Raw genomic sequence first — 22,123 nt, 5'->3', positions numbered from 1 at the left:
GCTCGACCTTTATTTTTCTCCATATTCAATCTGCAGTAACCCTAGGTACATTGGTTTCTCATTGCATATGCACCGGTCCTGACTCCAAACGTACCATGAATCCATGATATACTAGCTAGATTTCTTCGAGAATCGGGTCTGTCATAGACCCAGCCTGCTTTCTAAGCAAATGCTTTTTTCAAGAGGACCATGGAGCAAATCAAAGAAATCCATTTAGTTTATCAACCTGCTACACAGGAAACGAGCAAAATAATCTACCGAGTCCACACTAACCTCAGCTGAGAAGCAACTGAAGAAAATATGCATTAAGCATCAGCTGAATTTGTTTAAAATATTTAGTATGGTATTTGACCGTCATGTTTAAAATTAAACATAAGTCTTCATAAGCAATCATTATATATGAGTGTAGTCCTCCATTAAGAAAATAATTAAGGGATCCTCCGCCTTACCATGAGTAGCAAAATGCTCTATCTTTGCCTTTTATTTTCTTTGTTCAACTCTATGACTATATTTAATTAAAATTAATCATTACTTCGTAAAGTGAACATGTACTTCTTTGACTTCAAAAGAAACTCATTGCAACTATTGCAAACAGTATTTTATTTTATAAAAAAGGCCAATTGAAGCAAACCTCTCTTTTTTTTGCGAAAAGACAAAGTATACCGATTTTCTTGAATGATTCCTCGATTTATTCTTATTTCCTGTTTTAGAGTTAAAATATTATTCTTCTTCGATGTTATAATGAATTAATACTTTTATGTGAAACATTTAATATGGATGTTATATATATAACACGAACATATATAAAATCAACATGTGCAAGGAGCCCGGGAGAAAATAAAATGGGGACCAAATATAACAAATACTACTTCATGCACTTGCAGAAAAAGGAGGGTCATATGCGGAGAACCTGAATGCATTTCAGGAAACCTTTTCTAGAGACATATTGCAAGTGGAGGAGAATGAGGATACCTAGCCGTGCATGCATCTATGGCCCGGAATTTCGTACTCTACCTTTTGTCAACTCACATGGCATATCTTGCTATTTGGAGAATAATTGAAAATGAACAAATGGTCAAAGTGCAGTTGACCACACATGGGGGATTGGAGATCAGGTAAAGAAATATGAAGTCAAGGAGATGAAGTTGGGATATAGGCGGTTGGTCGTCTCTGGGCCGCCGCTCATTCTAGTTCTTTTGGTTTACATACAAACACATAAAAAGACATCACCTATTAGTTAATCAGTAAAAAATAAAGTTGCAAATGAGTGTTATGGGCGAAATTTTTTTTAGGAAATGCATATCAAATAGAAAAAAAAAGAAATAGAGGAGTAAAATGAAGTACACAACCAGAATAATTTAGTAATATGAAACAAAGAAAGCATAGATCCATCGGGCATATTAAGATTCAGAATGAGAAGAGACAGGCATAAAGAGCTCTATCCTTCCCCTCCATGATAAAAATGCGATTTGATGGGGAAGAATTAGGAATATGGTTATGACTGCAACTATACTAGGTGTAGCTAGCTTGGGAGGTTTGGAAGCCAGAGTTCTAGGATTGGTTGAGGCGACCTTTTGCTACCAAAAGTTGATCCATCAGGGCATAATGGAACCCCATTTGCACGAAAAGTACCATCTCTTTTTCGCTACCATGCATTGGTGTATCAAGTACCCGACCACTACGACAGAATCTCTTATCAACGCGCCTTAGGCTTGTTATTACCTATGTTGGTAGTGAGTTACGTGTGGTTGCCACACTCACGTAGTGAGCATCCACAATCTGTTGGGAAAAAAAGGTGCACATCTTTTCGCTGTTCAAAATCCTGGAAATTTTTTATCAGATGAAAGATTAGAGAGAAGAACACAGCCTGTTACACTTCAAGTTTGGAAAAAGGACCCTTTTATTTTGAGGTTGACTATTAAGTTCACGTTTATTCTTGTTTGTTATCTGGATCGATGGATATATTCATGAAACTTATACTGCATGATATGCTTGCATGGGTTATTGGTTTTCCTTTCTGTCCAAAAAATAGTATATAGCATATATGCATTTATGACATTGTTTGGTCCATTTTTTTTGCGGATATGTTTGGTCCATGTCCATATCAAAATAGTCTGTGTCAACTTGTTTCATCTCGTAGGAGATTTGTATTTAGGAGATGCGCAAATGCTCTTGCAAAAACTTAAAAGTGACACTACTTCTCTTGTCGTATTAGCCTCCGAAGATATATGCCTTGCCAAGCCACACGCGTAAAGGTGGGTTTTTTCTCTCTGTAACACAGAAAAGATTTAAAGGTGCACAGTACACAAACTTTACCTTTTTAAAGGCCGGGTCTCAAGGATACAAAGGGGGAAAAAAACTTGTCTAGATTTTATCTCTGTTAGTCACTAGGAGACGTAAATGAGATGAGCAATGATTTGCAAGACTGAGCGCAAAGATGCGATCATAACCATTTGGCTTTGTTTCTCCCAGGGATTTCTTTGTCCACAAATTGAAATGGTCCGGTCCGTACCACAAGTACTTGCAAATGCATGCAAGCTGTTGGAGTACGTTGGGATTCAAAGGCTAGTTTAATTGGACAGATTATCTGATTGCCAATCATGCTGCAAGCTTTCACCTTTCTTTCGCCGAGTGATTCCCTCGACATTGCACTGTGAGTGTGAGGCCTTTAATCTGAATTCCGATCCCTCTCCGCAGTGTTTTGTGGTGTGTCCGCGGAATACGTACCATCCGGACATTGTGCGTCGCTCTCTGGAATCATATGCCACCACATTAGCCCTCATCGTTCATCCCTCCATCCAGATGATGCGCCGGTACATGTCAGTTTGATGTGCGACCTTACAAGCACGCACTTTTTTAGCATATATATAACAGATGAACGAATAAATACTAGGAGCCACATCAATTCCGCCTCCACTTCTACCAACTTTGTGTGAGCTCTTAGAGCGAGCAATGGACAGATAGTTCAAAATTTTTACTTTTTCTTGACAGGCATGCAATTTTTTTTTCCCCAATGCATATAGCTGTATCATCCTCTAATACAATGGAAGCCCTGATCACTTCTTCATTGACATATGTTTGGTACCAAGAAATGAAATATGTCTAGGTGAAGTTTTTAACGTGTTGATGCACCACAAAAAAACAAATTTACAAATTACAACTATAGTCCATCAGGAAATGCCTAAAAGGCTAAAACCCTCCAGCACGAAAAGCTGGCCATCACGGTGATGGTGACCCGTCTTAATTGCTGGCTGAGTGTTTCACCAAATTAAATATGCCATGATGATCAAATACCAACGCAAGTACTATTCTACTATGGGCATGCATCAAGGGTGATAATTTGTTAGGATGACGACTACCACAAGCACAAGCATGCTAATCAATTCAATTAACATGTTTCGACGATGACGATGGATAAATCAAATAAATAAGTAAAGTAATTTGGAAAATTACTATTTAAGGTCATGCATGCATGGTTGAGTCAATTGCTACTAGTAGCTTTCAGCGAGACAGAATGATAGAGCTGTGACGGCTTCAGTAAGGTATACTATGTGTCTTCAGATACTTTAATTAAGATGATGAGCATGTACTGAAGTAACTATATATTTTCACTCTAGTGATCGGATCAATCACCCTCTACATATATTTTCCTTTGTGGCTGATAGCATCCAGATCTGCTGTCCTGGTTTGCTTGGCTCTTTTTTAATTTATTTTTCTCTATAATTTTGTCTATCATCAATCTTACTTCAAATTAACAATTGAAGCGAGTGAGGGATCGATCGGAGAACTGAACTGATGAAGCTGATCGTATATGCCGAGTTCCGCATCCCTTCTAACAAGAGAACGCATTAGATGATATCACCTAGTGTAGTCTTGTCATTTTGTGATCAGTGATGTATTTGCTACTAGTTGTTTAGGAGATGAGCTCATATCGTTATTGCGTAGCTAGCTAGAAGTCTAGAAGCACTTGACGGTTGCCATATGCACTTGTATATATAGAAAAAGAAACCAAACTATCAGATCAGCAATTCAAGGACTTGGAATTAATTTAACAATTCAATGAACGTTTAAATTACAAAATGGACCAACATATAGTCTACTTCCTAATCTCTAATTGAAATATGGTAAGTCCCCAGTTTCTTTCAAGATTTGTCTTGGGTGAGTTCAAATATATATCATGGCCGACCATTTAATTTACATATTCTGAGAAATTAATTTACCATGCGCGAAGAAGGCACGAGAAATGCATGAATTACAAGGAAAAGACAAAAGAAACATTCCGAGTGATATAATAACTAAAACTCCCAATAAAAAGGGAAAATAACGTGGAACACAGAAGGGCATAAGAATTCCCTAGCTAGGTGACATGAGGTCCTTTTTATTAATCTATTCTTATTCTGTACCCTTTAAAGGAATCGCTATTTAGCCAATCTTATCATATGTGTGTACTCCTATCTCATCATTTTGGTCCCGGGCACCGCTTAAAATTGTGATCCGTCGAGCCACAGTCGATGTTTTTCATGCAGTTAATTTCCGCACTGGAAATTGCTTTGGAAATAAAAGTTCCGGGATGACGTGGCTGCCGTAGTTTTCTTTAAAAAAAAACTTTTCCTCTTGAGTTAATTATTACCTTCATTCAGTCACAGGACGACGCTTCAGACCATGAAAACAATCTATTTTCTTAGCTTATTTTCTTTGTCTGGAACGTTATACATTATTGACTGGTGATAGTATCTAAAATACTACTCTCACATAGCAGATGGTCACATCAGAGCACCATAAACTAATTAGCATGCATTTTTCAGATCCTGTAGTGCTAGCTTTGCTCTCACATAGCAGTTGGTCACATCAAGAAACATAAATTAACAAAGACTTGTACTCCTTCCGTTCCAAATTATAGGTCATTCTAACTTTTCTGGAGAGTCAGAACATATCAAGTTTGACCAAATATATATAATAAAGTACTAATCAAATAAGTACCATTAGTTTCTTTATTAAATATATTTTTATAGTATATCTATTTGGTGCCATAAATCTTTTTCATCATCTCTATAATTTTGATCAAATATAAAATAATGACTTACAATTTGGAAATAGTATATGCTGACAGGCGCCGATCGTTGGAGAGCTTGATCAGCTCGTACAGCACAACAAATTCAGCAGCGCCGAGCTCGCCGTCGTCATCTGGCGATGCGTTGGCCGGTTTCCCGGCTCGCGAAGGTGACGCTGGGAAGTGCGGACAGGGACACGCTGGCTTTTTAATCTGTCAGCTCGATCAGCCTAGCTATATGAGCTGAGCTGAGCATCATACGACGCGGCGTGGTTGCGTGAACATAGTACGTAGTACGAGGGTGGCCGGTTGGAGTCTTGGAGAGATGATCACTAGAGACGATGTCAATTACTCCGTACGTAGTTGTAAGCGCCACCACCAGCTAGCGAGCGTGTCTTTTTTTCGTAGCTGTTATCGGTCGCTCCCAGCCGGGCCCCCACTTTCCGGTCTGCAAGCTCAACACCTCATCGATCGTGCCAGCTTAGTCTATGTAGCAAGTATACGGCTAAGTTTGGTTGTTTGGGAGCTCCTAAAATTTTTGTCACATCGAATATTTAGATACCAATTAGGAGTATTAAACATAGACTAATTATAAAATCAATTGCACAGATGGAGGCTAATTTGCGAGACGAATCTATTAAACCTAATTAGTCCATGATTTGACAATGTGGTGCTATAGTAAATATGTACTAATGATGGATTAATTAGGCTCAATAGATTCGTCTCGGGAATTAGCCTCCATCTGTGTAATTAGTTTTATAATTAGCTCATATTTAGTGCTCCTAATTAACCTCCAAATATTCGATGTGACGTGAATTTTAATCCGGATCCAAACATCCCGTACAAACGGTTGATAAATTATATGGGTTTCTCAACCATATATAAACTGATTAAGCAACGTTGATTAGTCCCCGGTTAGATTCGCTCCTTTTCACCTGCCGCTGCCTGTTAGACGGCCGCCGATCTCATGTCCGTTTTGTCGAGTTGATTGAGAGGAGATCGATTAAGAACAAAAGCGAACATTCGCATCAATCGTTGCCAAATGGCCAATTGTTTAGCAACACCCGCCGCTAGAAAACGAACGGATCAGGTGAGGATGTGCGGGCACGTTGAGCCGCGCTACTCAAGCTAGCAGCACAGCAAACACAGACAAACGCTGCATATTTCATCAGAGGGTTTGTATTGTGCCTTCAGCGGCACCTGTCAACAAGTTGCGCATACTAACGAGGTTTTATTTTTCGGACTACAGCGAACACACTTATTAAAACTGGATTTCCCCTGTTCTTAAATATATTGGGTTTTGAACGAGCTAGTACACATGATAACAGCACACCTGTAGAAAAGAGGGATCCTATCTAGCTTTCGTATGGTATATAGGGAGAATGGTTTAGAGACACATTAAACCCACAACCGTCTCTATCTTCCCCACCGCTTCCTCTTCTTTCCCAGACTACACCGCCCAGATCGTTCCATCCCCTGCGACTACCAACCAAACACATCAAAAAAGGGATGACTCTGTCCCGTCCCGTCCCTCCATCCAAACACACCCTTAGAGACCCATTAAGCCCACAACCGCCTCCATCTTCCCTACCGCTTCCTTTTCTTGCCCAGACTCCACCGCCCGCCCCTTCTCCAACCCACTCGGTGGCGCTTCCCTCACCGCCGGCCCCTTCCACCGAATAGCCACCTTCTTCTTCCCTAGGCTTCCCCTCCCCGCCGCCACCTCCACCTAATCCAACGCTTCTCCTCACCCCGCCACCGGCCACTGCCCACTGGATGGCCAGCCGCCCGGGCGGCAGTGCTCCCGCGCCGCCTTGCCTCCGCCGTCAGCCAACCCAACACCTCCTCCATCTCCCCTCCCCCTCCCCCACTGCCAACCTACTCTTCTAAGGCCGGTGGGCATTGGAGCCCTCGGCACTCCAAAACCCTAACCCTAAGGTCCCTCGACCTCGACCACCACTGCCCACCCCTTCGACCTCGAGCATCGGAGGAACGGCGTCGGCGCGTGAGGACACGCAGAAGCTAGGGTGCACGAGGGAGGAGAGGAGATCGGACGGTCCATCTGATGTGCACTTAAAGCACCGGAAGCCATATAAGATACTGGCTTCCGGAAGGCCGAATAGGATTGGCGTGCAGAGAACGGTAAGTCGAATGGACGAGCGAAATCCTTGTCCGATAGCCCACAGGGAGATTGAGCAGACAGCCAGACACCACGATGATGGGCTTTCTGTAGTTTAGCCCATCCCCATTTTAGCCCAAACAAACAATCAGCTGCACGGCCCATTTTCTAGCCCAAACATGACGCACTTGCTGTTCTTGCTCAGTTTGCTCACAACTCACAAGTCGCACGGCGACGCGGAGGCGGAGGGGTCAAAGTCAAACAGGCCTCTCCGAGCCGGCGTCCCCACTCCCGAGCGGCGGAGCGGCCAACTCCCGGACAACGGGACAAGACAAGCACCCACGAGCCCACGACCTGCCCACTCCCACGGGCAACGCCACGCGAAAAATTCCCTCTCAAGCAGAGCGCCCCAGCACGTGCGCCTGCCACACCACCGATCAACAGGCCGGCCGAGCAGCGCGGCTCGCATGGCGGCGATCTCGCACCGGATCGCGGGGTCCGGCCCGCGCGGCGCCGCGGTGGCGCCGCCTCGCCTGGGGAGGCGCGCCGCCGTGATCGCGGCCGCCACGGCCAAGGGCGCGCAGCGCGCGCGGGCGCTGGAAGGCGCGAGCGACGAGCTGAGGGCCGCCGCGGCGCAGTGCCTGGACTGGGCCCCCGCGCGGCGCCGGGTGCGGGCCGCCTTCGCGCCCGTGCTCCCCACCCTCGACCACTGCCTCTTCAAGGTTCGTGTGCCCCGTCGCTCATCGCATGATTGGGTTTCCTACGCTGTAGCTGTAGCAAGAGGCCTGAAACTGTCAAAATTAGCACTCGGGAAATGGTCGAATTCGACGCTTGCCAGTTGCCACCTCATTAAAGGTGGCCAGGTGGGCGAGCAGAAATTACTCCTCAACTGGTAGGATTTGTTCTATTGATATGCGTTGATATGCGTATCTCTAGTTCCTGCGTGCCGCTGCAAGCACAACAAAATTAGCAGTATCGCAATGGAGGCAATAAGGATGACGTGTACGTGTGGGCAGCCCTGTTCTTCAATGTGCAATTTGCAGTATCCTCGTGCCATCTGAGAGAGATGGGTTCGATTGAAGTCTTCTTATTGCCTCATCTAACTTAATCCGCTTTACCAATTAGTAAACATAAAATTTAACGGATGATATTGAAAACATAACCATCTGCACGAGTTTTTTAGTTCCGATCGGTAGCCTTGTAATACTGGATTCATACAATATCAGTTGGCCCGTTTTCTCACTTCCTCTATCATGCTTTTCATTTTGCAGATGGCTCCCAAGGAAATCCATATGGAAGAGGTAGAGACATGATGGAATTTCTGAATTGACCTTGCTTTCCATTTGGTTCAAGTAGTTGTGTAGTACCCTCGCAAATATGCAATACATGTAGCACAAGTACAATTTCTGCTGGAAAAGTTGGGATCATGACATCCATTAAATGGTAGATATTTTGAGTCACTGCACAAGCTCGTGATGTATTCAACAAGCAGAACTTTACAGAGATAGGGAGTGACATGATGTTGCCATTGCCACATTAACTAATAACCCAAATTAATTTACTTGTAGACAGTTAGCCTTTGAGTGATACTAACAGATCAGCAGGAAGTTTAAATCCTGAAGTAACTGTTCAAGGGCTTCTTTCCTTGCTTTGGGTATTGATACTACTTGTTTCTGCAGAATTATGAGAAAAATTCAAAGGGAGTTGAAATATTCTGGAAGAGCTGGCTGCCAAGAGAGGGCACTGCCACAAAGGCTGCACTTTTCTTCTGCCATGGATATGGGGATACCTGCACTTTCTTTTTTGAAGGTGACATTACCTGTTCTGTCATGTTTTACTTTGTGTTTAACATTCCTTTGCCTGCATGTCTATTAACAAGCTTGAAAATACCAGGGGTTGCTAAGAGGATTGCTGCTGCTGGATATGCAGTGTATGCTATGGATTACCCTGGTTTTGGCTTGTCATATGGTCTGCATGGCTACATTGCAAGCTTTGATGGAATGGTGGACCATGTCATTGAACAGTATGCACGAATAAGAGGTTTTATTGGCTTATCTTCTGTAGCCAATAGCAGATATATTATGTAATGATGTATTATTTGCATCATGATATAGTGATTATTAATGTTCAGGCATGAAGGAAGTGCGTGAGCTGCCGCACTTTCTCTTGGGGCAGTCAATGGGAGGTGCAGTTGCCCTGAAAGTACACTTGAAGCAACAAAAAGAATGGGATGGCGTGCTTCTTGTTGCGCCTATGTGCAAGGTATTTCTCAAACTTCTGACTATACTAATCAAATCTGGAGATCACATAACTGCATTCTTTTGTTTGTACTAGTATAAGCTGCATAATTTCAAGTGTCCACTAGCACTCTGATCATGACTTACTAGCACACAGATGTGGGTGACTGGCTGTGTAGTTCACAGTAGGTGGGGAAATAGTGCACTGTGAATGGGAAACAACTGAACAAGAAATGACTTCCCATTCACATGTTTGTCAAACAATTTTATTGCATGGGTACTAATAACTGCAAAGTCCATGCCAATTTTAATTTTAGTTGCAGTCGTAGCATATGTCCAGCTTTGCTGCAATATATCACAACTAATCTGTAGCATGCATGAAGGAATCACCTAAGTTTTATTTACTTATCTGTCATAAACAACTAGCGACTTCTATTGGGGTCTTTCTTTGAAGTATGTTGGCATGTTTTTCAAGCCCAAGGATATACGTACTTGATTTATTTTCTGTTCTCATTCTTGTTCAGTAACCTGTTTTCTGAGGCTGACTTCTTTTTGGCAAGATTTCAGAAGAGGTAACACCACCCGCACCAGTATTGAAGGCCCTGAACATATTGTCATGTCTTCTCCCTGAAGCGAAGTTATTTCCGCAGAAAGATATAGGAGATTTGGCATTTAGAGACCCAAGGAAAAGAAAAGTAGTAAGTTTCTTGCAGAGTCTCCTGTGTTTATATTCAACTTGGTTTGCTTGAAAGTAATGTATCATCTAGCATGTATCCTATTACCATGTGAGATTTGTGGTTTGTCTCTCTTCTCTTGTTCAATATGGAACTCCACATTCTCGTACAATTTGCCTTGTTTGTCACAACCTTCTAGTAATAGTTTATGTTACCTCTAGAAAATGAATCAATAGTTCGATACAGCACTGCTGGTTGAAATATTTAAGATATTTACCTCGCTATTTTCATTTTTCAGGCTGAGTACAATGCCATCTCATATTCCGACCAAATGAGATTAAGAACAGCAGTTGAACTTTTGAAGGCTACAAAGGATATTGAATCACAGTTGGAGAAGGTAACTATCACTTGCACTTGTTTCTCACGGATTTGGATTTCTTGTTTTATATTGTTTAAACACGATCCAATGCAAGTCATGCAACCACTGCATTTCTACTCATTGTAGAAGTACCTAAAGAAAAACACTTCTGACACATTTGATATTTCTATAGATCTCCTCCCCATTGCTGATTCTTCATGGAGCCGCAGACATGGTAACAGATCCTCACGTAAGCAAATTTCTGTATGAGAAAGCTAGCACGAAAGACAAGACCCTGAAGCTCTATGAAGGTAGTTACCACTCAATCTTAGAGGGAGAGCCAGACGACCGGATTTCAACCGCAATTAACGACATCATTTCCTGGCTGGATTCACACTGTTGAATACCCTTGGCCTATGGGTCACATCCATTGTTGTTGATCTTCAGTTATTTCGGGCAGCATGGGACTCTCGTGCTTTAAATTTTTGCATTGTGTGTAGAGATTCCGAGTTTAGTTCGTTGGGGGCTTGATATCATGATGCTGTTAACTGACTATATATTTTTTTTGTTAATTTTGAACACAGAATTGTATAATTTTTTTATTGATGTCTTTCTTCTTTTGACCACAGTCAAGTTTCACATGCCAAGGTCTAACCTAGGCTGCCAATTATATATTTTTTTTTATCTGGTACTTGGTGCATGAATTCTACTGATAAGCCGGCTGGACTTATAAGCCGGCTGAAAAGCTGAAACTGAAAAGCTGAAATGGCTGATTTGTTGTGAGAAAAAAATATTGTTCGGTGGCTGATAAGCCGGCTGATATGCTTAGGTTTTCTCTGCACTTCAGAGACCACAACATAATACCCATTCTTATTTTTGAGGGAAGATAATCCATTCTACTGGGGTACAGAAGGTTATTCCCAGGCTTACTATTTATCATGAAAATATTTTGTCAAGTGCAAGTCTAAAGCCATATGTACGCCTATCCTCAAAGCTATCACAAAGAAGACACTTTCTTGAGTTACAAGTTGCAAGCGTTTGATGTTTTTCACTGCCTTATACTGTACTGTGTTTGTAAAATTGAATGTAACTATGATATTATGAAAGTGCATTGTAGGAGTATATGGTATTTTGTAAAATTGAAAGTTTGACCAAAAATATATTCATAAATTTGTACTTTTCGTGGTCGAAGGGATTATAATTAAAAAATTTATGTTTCGTCGATGAAATTTATATTAAAAGTGTATCACAGAGGATACAACAACTAGACCTATTCATACCCTGAAGAAAACGCGGCTAACAGCCTAACACTGACTAAACTTTCCTAATGAAAATCTCCAACCGAAAAAACGAACAACGATAGGGGTATAACTGTAAAAATACATAAGAAGAGCTTGTCTTTCCCGTCGCCCCTACTCCCTTGAGCTGTTGACAACATCGGCAGGTGCATCCGTGGGCGAGGCCGCCGACGATGTCGTCCCTCAACTCGCTCTTCAACCGCTCCACCTTCGGAACCAAATGGTTAGCCTTCTCGTCCGGTTCCATTCACGAACCCCTGCCTTGGAGACAAATTTCTGGTTTCGGTTTCGGGGCGGATTTTATTTTTACCAGGGGCGGATTTTAAGATCACGAATTTCAGCGTGCTTGCTCGGAGTTCTAGATTTAGATTCCTCACTAGAGTTGACTACTTGATTAAGATTCCATATGGTGATGCAAAAAAAAACTAGCAGTACCAGCTGGATCTGAATGATGTCGAGTGCCTTTCTTTGCCCCCTCCCCTCCTTGAGTGCGAATTGCCATTCCTGAGAGCCGTATGTTAGAAGTTGATGAGCAGTTCCATGCATGTTATGTTGCTAAAGGTGTTACATGCTCTTAATCGGACACGTTGTTGGAGGACTGATAGTTAGCTTCATTTTTGGTAGTAAGGATGGCTGCTTATATCTGAAGATTATAGCCACCATGCCCTGATAAAAGTCGAAGTAGTATTGGGGCTGACGAAATTGTACTAGTAAGTACCCCGTGTGCATTAGTCTAGATGCTGCGACAGCAGCTAAGGACTTCGCTTAAGTTGATTTGAGTTATCGAAGTACTCATTAATTATCAGCTATTACATGGCTATGTGCTTGCCCACAGTCAGTTAATCTTTTGTGTTGTCTCAGTGTTTTTCATTTACATGCATGGTGGGATTTGGAGAAATCAAATGCCATGTTATTTAAAACCTTAAAACTAATAGAATTTGTGCTTTGTGTAGCAAAACATGTCTGAATCTTGTCATTTCGAGGATCAAGCTGCTGCGCAATAGGAGGGAGTTGCAGCTGATAAACATGCGAAAAGAGATGGTTCAGTATCTTCAGACTGGACAGGAATCTATCGCAAGGATTCGAGTAAGTTGGAGTGGTAGCTTTCATAGTTCTCATTATTTGATTCTTTTTTGCGTTTTTCTAACCTGTTATTAAATCATAGGTGGAGCACATTATACGGGAGCAAAATATATTGGCTGCCTATGAGATTGTTGAGCTTTTCTGTGAATTTGTTCTGGCACGTGTCCCTATTGTCGAGGTCCAAAAGTAGGTCCTGCTCTATCTATGTGATTGAATTAAAATTGTAATGTCATGACTCGGGATTCTTTTTTTCCCTATCAGAACACTATTAACAGCTTCTAGTTTTACCATGGAGCAGGGAATGTCCCTTGGAACTGCGAGAAGCAATTTCTAGTATAATCTTTGCATCAGGAAGATGTTCAGACTTGCCTGAGCTAATGCATCTCCGTAATTTGTTTACCACCAAGTATGGTAAGGAGTTTGTTGCTGGTGCTATGGAATTGCGCCCTGACAGCGGTGTCAATCGCACTGTAAGTGGAACCTCCAACATGCGCTTCTTTTTTCGGACATCAGAATTGTATTCCTCACAAAGTGAGCATCTTTTACCTCAAAAAATATTGAATATCTTCTATATAGATAATTGAGAAGCTCTCGGTGAAGGCTCCGTCAGGTGAATCAAAGCTGAAAGTCCTGAAAGCCATTGCCCAAGAGTACAATGTTGAATGGGATTCATCTAATACTGAAGCAGAATTCAACAAGAAATATGAAGATCTACTGGTAGTGTTTGTTAACTCATTACTTATTCTCTGATTCATAGACATGAATGCATATGAGAGGTGTTTCATGTGACATCTTCAAACTTAGGTGTTTGCATTACTGCTTTCTATAATGAATGGAACTATAATGCTTAAACATCTACCCATTTGATATTTCTGTGGTTGGGGTTAACATCACTCATTTTCAGTTGAAGGAATTTAGTCAGATCTTTATGCTCATCCTGAGAAACCATTACTTTCCTCTTACACCTTTTTAAGTTCATGCAAGACACTGTTTTTTTTTTCATCGTGCATTCAGCTAGGAATCTTGGACTGCCAGTTGCGTACTCTGCATGTTTTGCCACAATAGGTTTCTGTGCCCATCTTTCTATTTCAGTTTATAGTGTTTTCCCTCCTTTTTCGGCCTTGTGGCATTGGTCCAATCTTCTGTCCTTACCTCAATTATCTTGTTCCTATCACTATATTCATGCCCTTGGCTAGTTGGACTGATTTTGATTCTTACACATTGGCAATTGAAACATTGTCTTTTGTTGCTACAAAATTGTTGCTGCTTACCGATTCATAAGCATGATGCACTTGATTAAGGAATATAGAAGAGACAACCAGAACTAACTTATTTCACGCCTCTGTATGCCTACAGTTAGCGTTGTTGAGAGCTAAATAATTCAGTTAAGTTTGATCAGGATGCTCTAGAACTAAAAGTCACTCCATCTGTTCTGTGCTGGTATGCAGGATGGCTCAGCATCTTCAGTCCACCAGGTCCAGGCTCCTGTTATTGAAAGCTCTCTGGTTGCTTCGGCCTCCAGAGATAAGCCGCCAGTGTTGATTTCACCTGTCGAGGATGCAGAAAAACCCCATGTTCGCGGGTCCCCAAGTTCACCAGCTGGGAGTGCAAGAGCGTACGCTGCCACTAAGACAAATCCGTCAGCCCAGGAGCACCACTCCCCTGCCGAGGAGATATCTTGCAGCAGCCCAAGTTCGTCAGACGCCCTGGAAAAAGCTCGAGTGGCCATTGCTTCTGCCACCCGTGCGTCTGCCGCGGCTCGTGCAGCGGCCGAACTTGCAAAGGTTAAAATTACAAGTCAGTGAGCGTCTTCAGTTTCAGCAAAGGCGAGTCAGGGAATGAATCTTACACAGTTTACGAATCTTGCAATTCATCAGGATTGACTGAATCATATCTCATGGAATAACTGTGTTACTGTATATCACCTTTGTGAGTGTGAGCACAACAAATTAGATAGTATGGCTTTCTGTCACCGTCTTCCTTTGCATATACTGAAAGAAAATGTTGTGGTTTCTGCTTAAGGGCTTGACTGGAATGCAAGAATGGCATGTATACTACTCATTCGCAGGATTGGGAAAAATCATGTGTTCTAAACGGGATTTATCATGGATTATGCCGTTTCAGTCACAACTGTTTTTAGAATCGAACTGATAGTACGTCATTTGTCTGAAATGCGAGAATGAGGCCGGAATGATTTTCCTTTATCTAATCTAAAAGATGAAATGTGAGAAGACACTGTAGCACAAAATGATGTGGATAAATCGTAATTGGTTGCGAATTCCCGACATCAGAAACTGAAAAGGCCCAATTGTCGAGTTCATCTTAACCCGGGCACCCAGCCCACTCACCGTCCGGCCTCCCACACCGCAAGCGGGAGCGATGGAGGAAGCGAAGGCGGCGGCGTACTACGACGAGCTCAACCGCAAGGGCGAGGGCGCCCGCCGCTTCAAGCAGGGGCTCGGCTTCTCCTCCTCCGATGCGGCCTCCTTCCCCTCCAAGCCCGCCGCCTCCTCCTCCTTCCTGTCCGGCTTCGTCCGCGCTGGCGCCGCCCCCGCCCCCGCCCAAGCCCAACCACCTAATCTCGCGAAACCGCCGCCGCCGCCTCCCGAGCGACCGTCCAGCACACGCCACCGCTCCCGCTCGCCGCCTCCGTCGCGTCCCAGGACCCGGTCAAGGTCCAGGTCCCCGTCTCGCTCGAGCCGGCGCCGATCGAGGTCGAGGTCCCGGTCGAGGGAGCGAAGACGCCGGTCCAGGTCTAGGGAGAGGGACCGCAGGGCGTCCCGGAGGCGCTCTAGGTCGCGGTCGAGGTCTCCTTCCCGACGGAGTGGCAGGAGCTCGCACTCGCAAGGCCGGCGGGATCGGCGGCACGACGACGGCCGTGAGAACTCGAAGGGCCGCGGTGGTAGGGACGGCGGTAAAGTGGACTACTCGCGGCTCATTGAAGGATATGATAGAATGGTTGGTCGCGCCCTGCTCTTGCTGCTTGGTAAATTTGTATCTGCTGTACAATTGTGTTGTTAGCATCCTGTTGTTTCGAAATGATGAGAAGTTGATGCTCCTGCAGACTCCAGCTGAGAGAGTTAAAGCAAAGATGAAGCTTCAGCTCTCTGAGACATGTAAGGACCGCACTTAGTTCTTCCTTTTGTTATTATTTGCGCCTTATGAGCTTGGGTGCTGCCTTTTTCAACCAAAAGAAATTTTGCGGCTACTTGTTGGAATACAGTAATGTTTTGGTAGCAATAGTATAGGTTTTTTTTGAGTACGTGGTTCTGGAGTGTAGTGAAATGTTGGAAAGAGATTGTTGATAAGTTTAGGTAGTTTACTTTGCTATGCTAGCTTGATCAGCTGAAATTCATTGGGGTTAATTCTAAGCAGTGCAAGTTTTGGTTTGGATATATAGCTATGCTTTATATGATATAGCTCCGAAACTGAAAATTAACTCTTTTATACCCAAAGGAAATGCCAAATCCATTACAGATACGTCTAAGCAGTGGTGCTTATGTGCATTTCTGTTTGTTTATGTAGCTATGCCTCATGCTATAGCTCCGAGACTCAAAATTAACTCTTGTATACACAAGGAAAATGCAAAATCCATTATATATAAGTCTAAGCAGTATGGTGCTTATGTGCATTTCTGTTTGTCTATGTAGCTAAGCCTCATGATATAGCTTCCAAAACTCAACATCAACTCTTCTTGTATACAAAAACAAAATGCCATTGTAATGTTCATGGGCTTGCAATGTTTTATGTTGATCACACTCCATGATAGGTTTACAATCTTTTTTTGTGACATTTTCATTGTTCTGAAGATATTTTTGCCCCAATGTTGGCAGCTGCAAAAGATTCCACTCTCGGAACTGCAACTGTGCGGTGGGAAAGATTTGAATTTAATAAGGATGCTCCACTTGATGAAGATAACAATGATGTTGAAGGTTAGTATTGAGGTGGTTGCAGTCTTGATTATTCCTTTTGTGGCTCTGCATGACATTGTTCATCAAATTATTATTCAGCTTGGTGTGGTATTATTTTTTACGTCCACACATGGCATACTGATATTGTTTTTATATACCATATTTTTACAATCCTTAGAGTTATCAGATTCCCTCTAGAAAGCTAAGATATCTTAAACATAAGAGATGTTCTTTATAGATGGGGTGGTTTTCCCTTTATTTTTCAGTTTTTATGCACAATGAAGTAGCCCTTCTCTTTAATTTTGAGTGTGGATTTAGAATTCCCACTGTCCCCATGTCAACTGACCACATCAGTTCAACCATTGCAAGAATTATCAAACTTATGCTCAATGCGAGAAAAACTTGCTTCTTACATCATTTCTGTCATAGAATTGCATATTTTGTTGGACTCTGGAGCTAAAGGTGTTGATTGCTCGAACCATAGCTCAAATCTTTAGATTGATGCAGGGAGTGTCTAATGTCTGACAGAACAGTCTGTTGAGCATAAAATACTTTGCTAGTTATATTATGTGCTTAGAAGGAGCATCTTAAGTTTGATACATGAGGGAGGCAATGTTGTTTGATTCAAAACTTGAATTAGCTGCTGAGTATTTTTTTTTTGAAGTGAAAAGTGGTAGATATATGCTCGAAAAAGCACAAGTGAGCAACTGAGCACCGGCATAGATTGCCATCCAAGGCCCATGTTTAGCTATTCATGGAAGCACTGTTCCCATTCAGATTCATGTGCCTCTATGTTGTATCAATGATAAAACGTTCAACACAAACGCTCATATAAAGTGGTTTCCTCAACTAATTCAATTATTTGAACTTCTTGAACTGTTGAAAGTGGGATGCATCACGATCAACCTATTTGTGACTGTTGGTGGTATACTTGGTTGCTTAAGCATTTAAGAAGGTTTTAGTGTGGCAATATATGCAAATTATTTTTTGGCCATTCATGCAATCTGCCTTTAGTCTTGGTAACCCAAAATTTACCTTAATTTTTATTTGTAGTTGCTAATGATGATGCTTCACTGGTGAAGAATATTGGGAAGAGCTTCCGGCTTTCTGCTGTGGAGGTATACAGTCATACAGAGGAACAATGAGCTAAAATTCCATATTCTGCACTATTTCCATTGTTCCTAACTATATTTCCCCCCATTCGTTGCTCTTCACATACCGTAGTCAAAGCATGAAGATAGAGTCAGGGACGCGCATGAGGAAGCTATATTTGGAGTACCTACAACTTCGTATGTTCATACTGAAGCTGCTGAGGATGAGCCTAAAGCCAATGATGAGGAGGAGAAAGCTAAAGATATAGAAGCTCAACCCAGCAGCTCCCTCATTAGCGACAAAGTAAAGACTATCAAGTTCGTTTCCCCTGCTTTTTGTTTATTTCCGTGCATTCCAAAGCCACTCATGAAACGATTTCTCTAGGTTCTGGCAATGCAAAAGGGTTCCTGGAGAGAACGGGCTCAGAAGTTGCGGCAGGATTCTAATACATGAAATTTTATCCTTGATGGCCTGCTCAAGTTCGACTTTGCTCGTGTGCAGCAGATTCTGAAGAATTGAAGCTGAGACTTTGTACCCGAATTTTGAACTCACCCCGCACATTGTATGTATCTCCTGTGTAACGTACTAGCAGTCGATTGTATTCAGTGGTCCCTCCCCTTAGATAAGATTCACGCCTGTTTTTTAATCTCTAGTCAACGCGTTGACCACACTCTGGATAGGTCATACGTGCAACCTGTGGCAATTACGAGGTTAACCAAAAAGAACGTGTTTTTCGCTGCCTTCATGGCTTCATCCCTTGCGCTTTCAAGATGTCTAATCATTTGAACATGGTTATTAAGGAAGGCGCAGGTACACTGCTCCTCCAAACGTTACAAACGCCGATCGCAAAACTAGCCGTCTCGTCGGAAGGAATTACATTTTCACGAACACAAATGCAAACAAAAAAAAATAGATTCCTACCAAATGGGCATCAAGAGGCGTAAGGCTCTGAATTACAAAAGGATGGTTTGAGGGCAATCCAAAACTTTCGACCAAACAGATCTGGTAGGCAACTAGGCGAGCAAACAGATTAAATCCTAAGCCATTCAGAAGCCAAGAGGGCAAGAATCTGATGTGAACATAATAGAGAAAACGAGTGACAGGTATCAAACAGTACGAGGACACCGAACCGTTCAGCTGGTCTCTATTTCCAGCACCAAAACAAAACTTTCAAGCCCTTCGCAGTAAGCACCCACTACAAGACTGGAATGTAACAAACAGGGTACTATATCCGGTCACTTCACTTCTTCTCTTCCTTCTCTGCCTCAGCAGCCTTCTTCTGGCGGGCACCAAGGTGCTTCTTGTTCATCCGCTCAAGGCGTAGCTTGCCATAGGCTGCGAACGTCTTCATCTCATCGGTAACCTTCACAACCTCAACTGAGCGCTTCTCACCACGAGTAATAGGCATGTAGTCACCCTGGACCTGGGTGGCAGTGGCAAGCTCCTCCGGAGTTGAGTCACCAGCCTGCCATGAAGGTAGGTGACCAAGGATTAGAGGCTGAAAGAAATTTGGACAATGTTTTGAAGAGATGACACATTCAGGAAAAGAAAAGTGGCCATACCTTGACCTTGCGAGCACGCCTTGGGAAGATAACCAGCTTGGCCTTGTACGTCTTAAGCCTCTGGACATTAGCCTGCAGTCCCTCGAGTGATTTGTTCTTGCGACGGTGATCCACAGAAATGCCGATGGTCGGAGCAAGTTTCTTCGGAATGCCTGCAGCCTGAAATAAACAGGTAGACAAGATGAAGGCTGTAGCATAATACATGGATGAAAAGAGTGGCTCAACATGGATGACAAGGATAACAAATGAAAAACTTACACCTATCACACAACAAATTCCAAACACCATTACAAATGGAAAATGAAGCAAAAAATACAAGCTACTGGCTTAAAACTTTGCAAACATAGTAGGCTTGCCATGATGCAAATGAAAACATATCAGACTCAACAAAGCAGCAAGCACAAACACCAGCAGTATACACAACAACTACCATACATGTTGTACCAGGGGCAATTACAGCAGGTTACATAAAATTTGAACTAAAATGAAAACAAACTAGGATATTGAGAAAGCAACATGACTCAAGATTAACTCAGAGGGAGGACAACAATATCACCTTCAGCTCCTCAAGGGTAAAGCCTCTCCCAGCCCTTGACTTCATGTTGTACTTGAGAGTCTGGCATTGCACAATGGGGCGAAGAGGGCCAGCAGTTGGGCGTGGGAATATCTTCACAGCCTTCTTTTGACGAGCTGCATACAGAACATAGCAGGATCAAATTAGAAAGTCAGTAAGTATGAGAAACACTAAGGAAAAATGATGCATAACATAATTGTTGGAACAAATCTTAATGACAACATTAATATCAAGTAAAGCAAAGAAATTTCTATTTTGATGCATTAATAGCAGAAGAGTAATACAGCTGCGGATAACTCATATTACAGCTCAAACGTGTATTATTTACATGCAGATCAAACTCTATTAACATCTTGTGGCGTCCAATTTGTAGAATGGATAGCTATACAATAAGGAATTCAAGTGCATCAACAAGTTCATCAAATAAAAGGCTTGAACACTTTGACCCTACCCTCAATTTGTACAGCGATGCATTATCATTGACAACAAGACTACTGCAGAGTACAAGACACCACAGCTTCTGAATTGCAACTAAATCCTAATTGATCACCCATTAGTTGTACATAGCACAGGAAGTAGCAAGACCCCGGTAACAATTCAAAGTTATCGCGGCAGCAAACAAGGAGACATTGTATCCAAGCATGAAGTTAAGGGAGGAGACGATGAGCTCACCGATGCGGCGCCTCTGCTTGCGGGCGGGCTGGTTGAACCATGTCTTGACATAGTTCTGCCAGTGCTTCTTGAAGTGCCCGTTGGGGATAACGTTGTTGTGCTTCACCATTTCGCCCCCTTCCTCTCCTGCTTACCTGCACACCAACGCAACAACCACGCCATCAGCAAAGCTGGACACCAATGGGAACAGAAGCCAATGGGCACCATAGCTCCATCCTCATTAGCATCGTGGCAGAATCTCAAGCATATCATAACACCACGCACTCATCCCACAACCTGTAGCTAACAAATCAACCAAGAATATGGAGCCACCGCACAGCAAAATCGGGGTCAGTCTGAGATACTGGGGGCCTAGGACGAAACTTTATGAAGGTACATCCAAAAGTAATATTCATATATCTACAATAAAACACTTTATACATATTACATCAAAATTTTCTTCTAACAATGATGTGAAGTCATTAGTGATATTTTCTTATCAGGGAATCCCGGTTTTTCATCAAAACTTGCAGATTCTGTCAATCAATATTAGGCTGTTTCTCTTTTTTTTTGGTCACCGCTAGATGCATGTTTTTCTATATACATGATCACGCTATAAAGTTAAAACAACACAAAATGTTAACTGAAAACTAGGGCAAAGCTGCTTCAAAATAACTGAATAAACTACGGAAATCTTATCGATCCATTATCCAGAATTTGTAAATCCTTGTAATATATATATCCTTAATTAAATGTCCAATCAATCAATTATCAATGGCCTCCTGTAATGAATGAGCACGTCGCCCGCCGCCATTAACCCGCCGTCGCGAGCGCGCGGCCCGCCATCCACGCCTCAGCCGCGGCCGCGCGCGCTTGGGTTGACAGGGGAGGAGCTGCAGGAGCGTGCAGCATGGGATGCGGATGCAGCGAGGCGCGGCGAGGCGGGGCAGCAGGCAGCAGCAGCACGCGAGCATCGGCGGAGGCAGCCAGCAGCAGCGCTTGGCTAGCGGCGGAGGCAAGCCAGCAGCAGCGAACGGCCAGTTCAAGACTCGCGAGGATGGACTGCGGCGGCGTGGGGAAAGAGGAATGGATAACGCGGGAAAGAAACGAAGCTGAGGGGAAAAAGGAGGCGGCGAGCGAGTGACCGTACCTGTAGAGGAGGCGCGACGGCTGCGGCGGCGGCGGAAGGAGCGGAGGCGGACGAGTGCGAGGTGGAGGAAGGGGTTTGGGGGCTAGGGTTGGGTGCTTATATTGGCGTGAGGCGCCGGGAGACCTAGATTGGACGGCCGAGATCTCGCCGCGTTCCTGTCACAGAAATTGTGGGCTGGCTGAGGAAGAGTGGGCCTAAATCGTTTGGCCCAACAATAACTCGACGCGACGCTGCTCACGGGGCTGCCACATCAGGATGCGATCGGAGGGGTGGCTGCTGCTTGCCAGTTGCTAACCATGTTTTTAGCACCTCTAGGGACCATGTTTTTAGCACCTCTAGGACTTTTAGGTTAATGATATTTCAT

The 22,123-nt window shown here is 43.2% G+C and overlaps 4 protein-coding genes across 4 annotated transcripts; 3 read left to right on the top strand and 1 right to left on the bottom strand.

The window, feature by feature from the left end:
* The first annotated feature begins 7,462 nt into the window (after nucleotides 1–7,462).
* LOC117857889 (caffeoylshikimate esterase) lies at nucleotides 7,463–11,066 on the top strand. The gene is made up of 8 exons (XM_034740792.2): nucleotides 7,463–7,891; nucleotides 8,441–8,470; nucleotides 8,849–8,978; nucleotides 9,063–9,209; nucleotides 9,301–9,431; nucleotides 9,967–10,104; nucleotides 10,379–10,477; nucleotides 10,632–11,066. Exons 1-8 carry the CDS (start codon nucleotides 7,637–7,639, stop codon nucleotides 10,839–10,841), a joined length of 1,140 nt encoding a protein of 379 aa, XP_034596683.1. The 5' UTR covers nucleotides 7,463–7,636; the 3' UTR covers nucleotides 10,842–11,066.
* Nucleotides 11,067–11,799: 733 nt separating this feature from the next.
* Nucleotides 11,800–14,880, top strand: LOC117857892 (uncharacterized). Its single transcript, XM_034740796.2, has 6 exons — nucleotides 11,800–11,959; nucleotides 12,690–12,822; nucleotides 12,902–13,005; nucleotides 13,118–13,289; nucleotides 13,396–13,536; nucleotides 14,268–14,880. The coding sequence occupies exons 1-6, from the start codon at nucleotides 11,910–11,912 to the stop codon at nucleotides 14,622–14,624; spliced, it is 957 nt and encodes a 318-aa protein (XP_034596687.1). The 5' UTR covers nucleotides 11,800–11,909; the 3' UTR covers nucleotides 14,625–14,880.
* A 254-nt stretch (nucleotides 14,881–15,134) lies between these two features.
* LOC117857891 (uncharacterized) lies at nucleotides 15,135–18,575 on the top strand. Its single transcript, XM_034740794.2, has 6 exons — nucleotides 15,135–15,777; nucleotides 15,884–15,935; nucleotides 16,653–16,751; nucleotides 17,784–17,848; nucleotides 17,955–18,125; nucleotides 18,207–18,575. The coding sequence occupies exons 1-6, from the start codon at nucleotides 15,199–15,201 to the stop codon at nucleotides 18,273–18,275; spliced, it is 1,035 nt and encodes a 344-aa protein (XP_034596685.1). The 5' UTR covers nucleotides 15,135–15,198; the 3' UTR covers nucleotides 18,276–18,575.
* A 306-nt stretch (nucleotides 18,576–18,881) lies between these two features.
* On the bottom strand, nucleotides 18,882–21,896 carry LOC117857893 (large ribosomal subunit protein eL13y). Its single transcript, XM_034740797.2, has 5 exons — nucleotides 21,760–21,896; nucleotides 20,631–20,764; nucleotides 19,941–20,074; nucleotides 19,385–19,543; nucleotides 18,882–19,287 (listed from the first exon to the last, which is right to left on the bottom strand). The coding sequence occupies exons 2-5, from the start codon at nucleotides 20,737–20,739 to the stop codon at nucleotides 19,063–19,065; spliced, it is 627 nt and encodes a 208-aa protein (XP_034596688.1). The 5' UTR covers nucleotides 20,740–20,764; nucleotides 21,760–21,896; the 3' UTR covers nucleotides 18,882–19,062.
* Nucleotides 21,897–22,123: the final 227 nt, after the last annotated feature.

Source organism: Setaria viridis, chromosome 5, assembly GCF_005286985.2.
Source record: "Setaria viridis chromosome 5, Setaria_viridis_v4.0, whole genome shotgun sequence".
Classification (NCBI taxonomy): Eukaryota; Viridiplantae; Streptophyta; class Magnoliopsida; order Poales; family Poaceae; genus Setaria; species Setaria viridis.
Note: the sequence above shows the minus strand (reverse complement) of the source record. Positions and strands in the feature narration are given on the sequence as shown.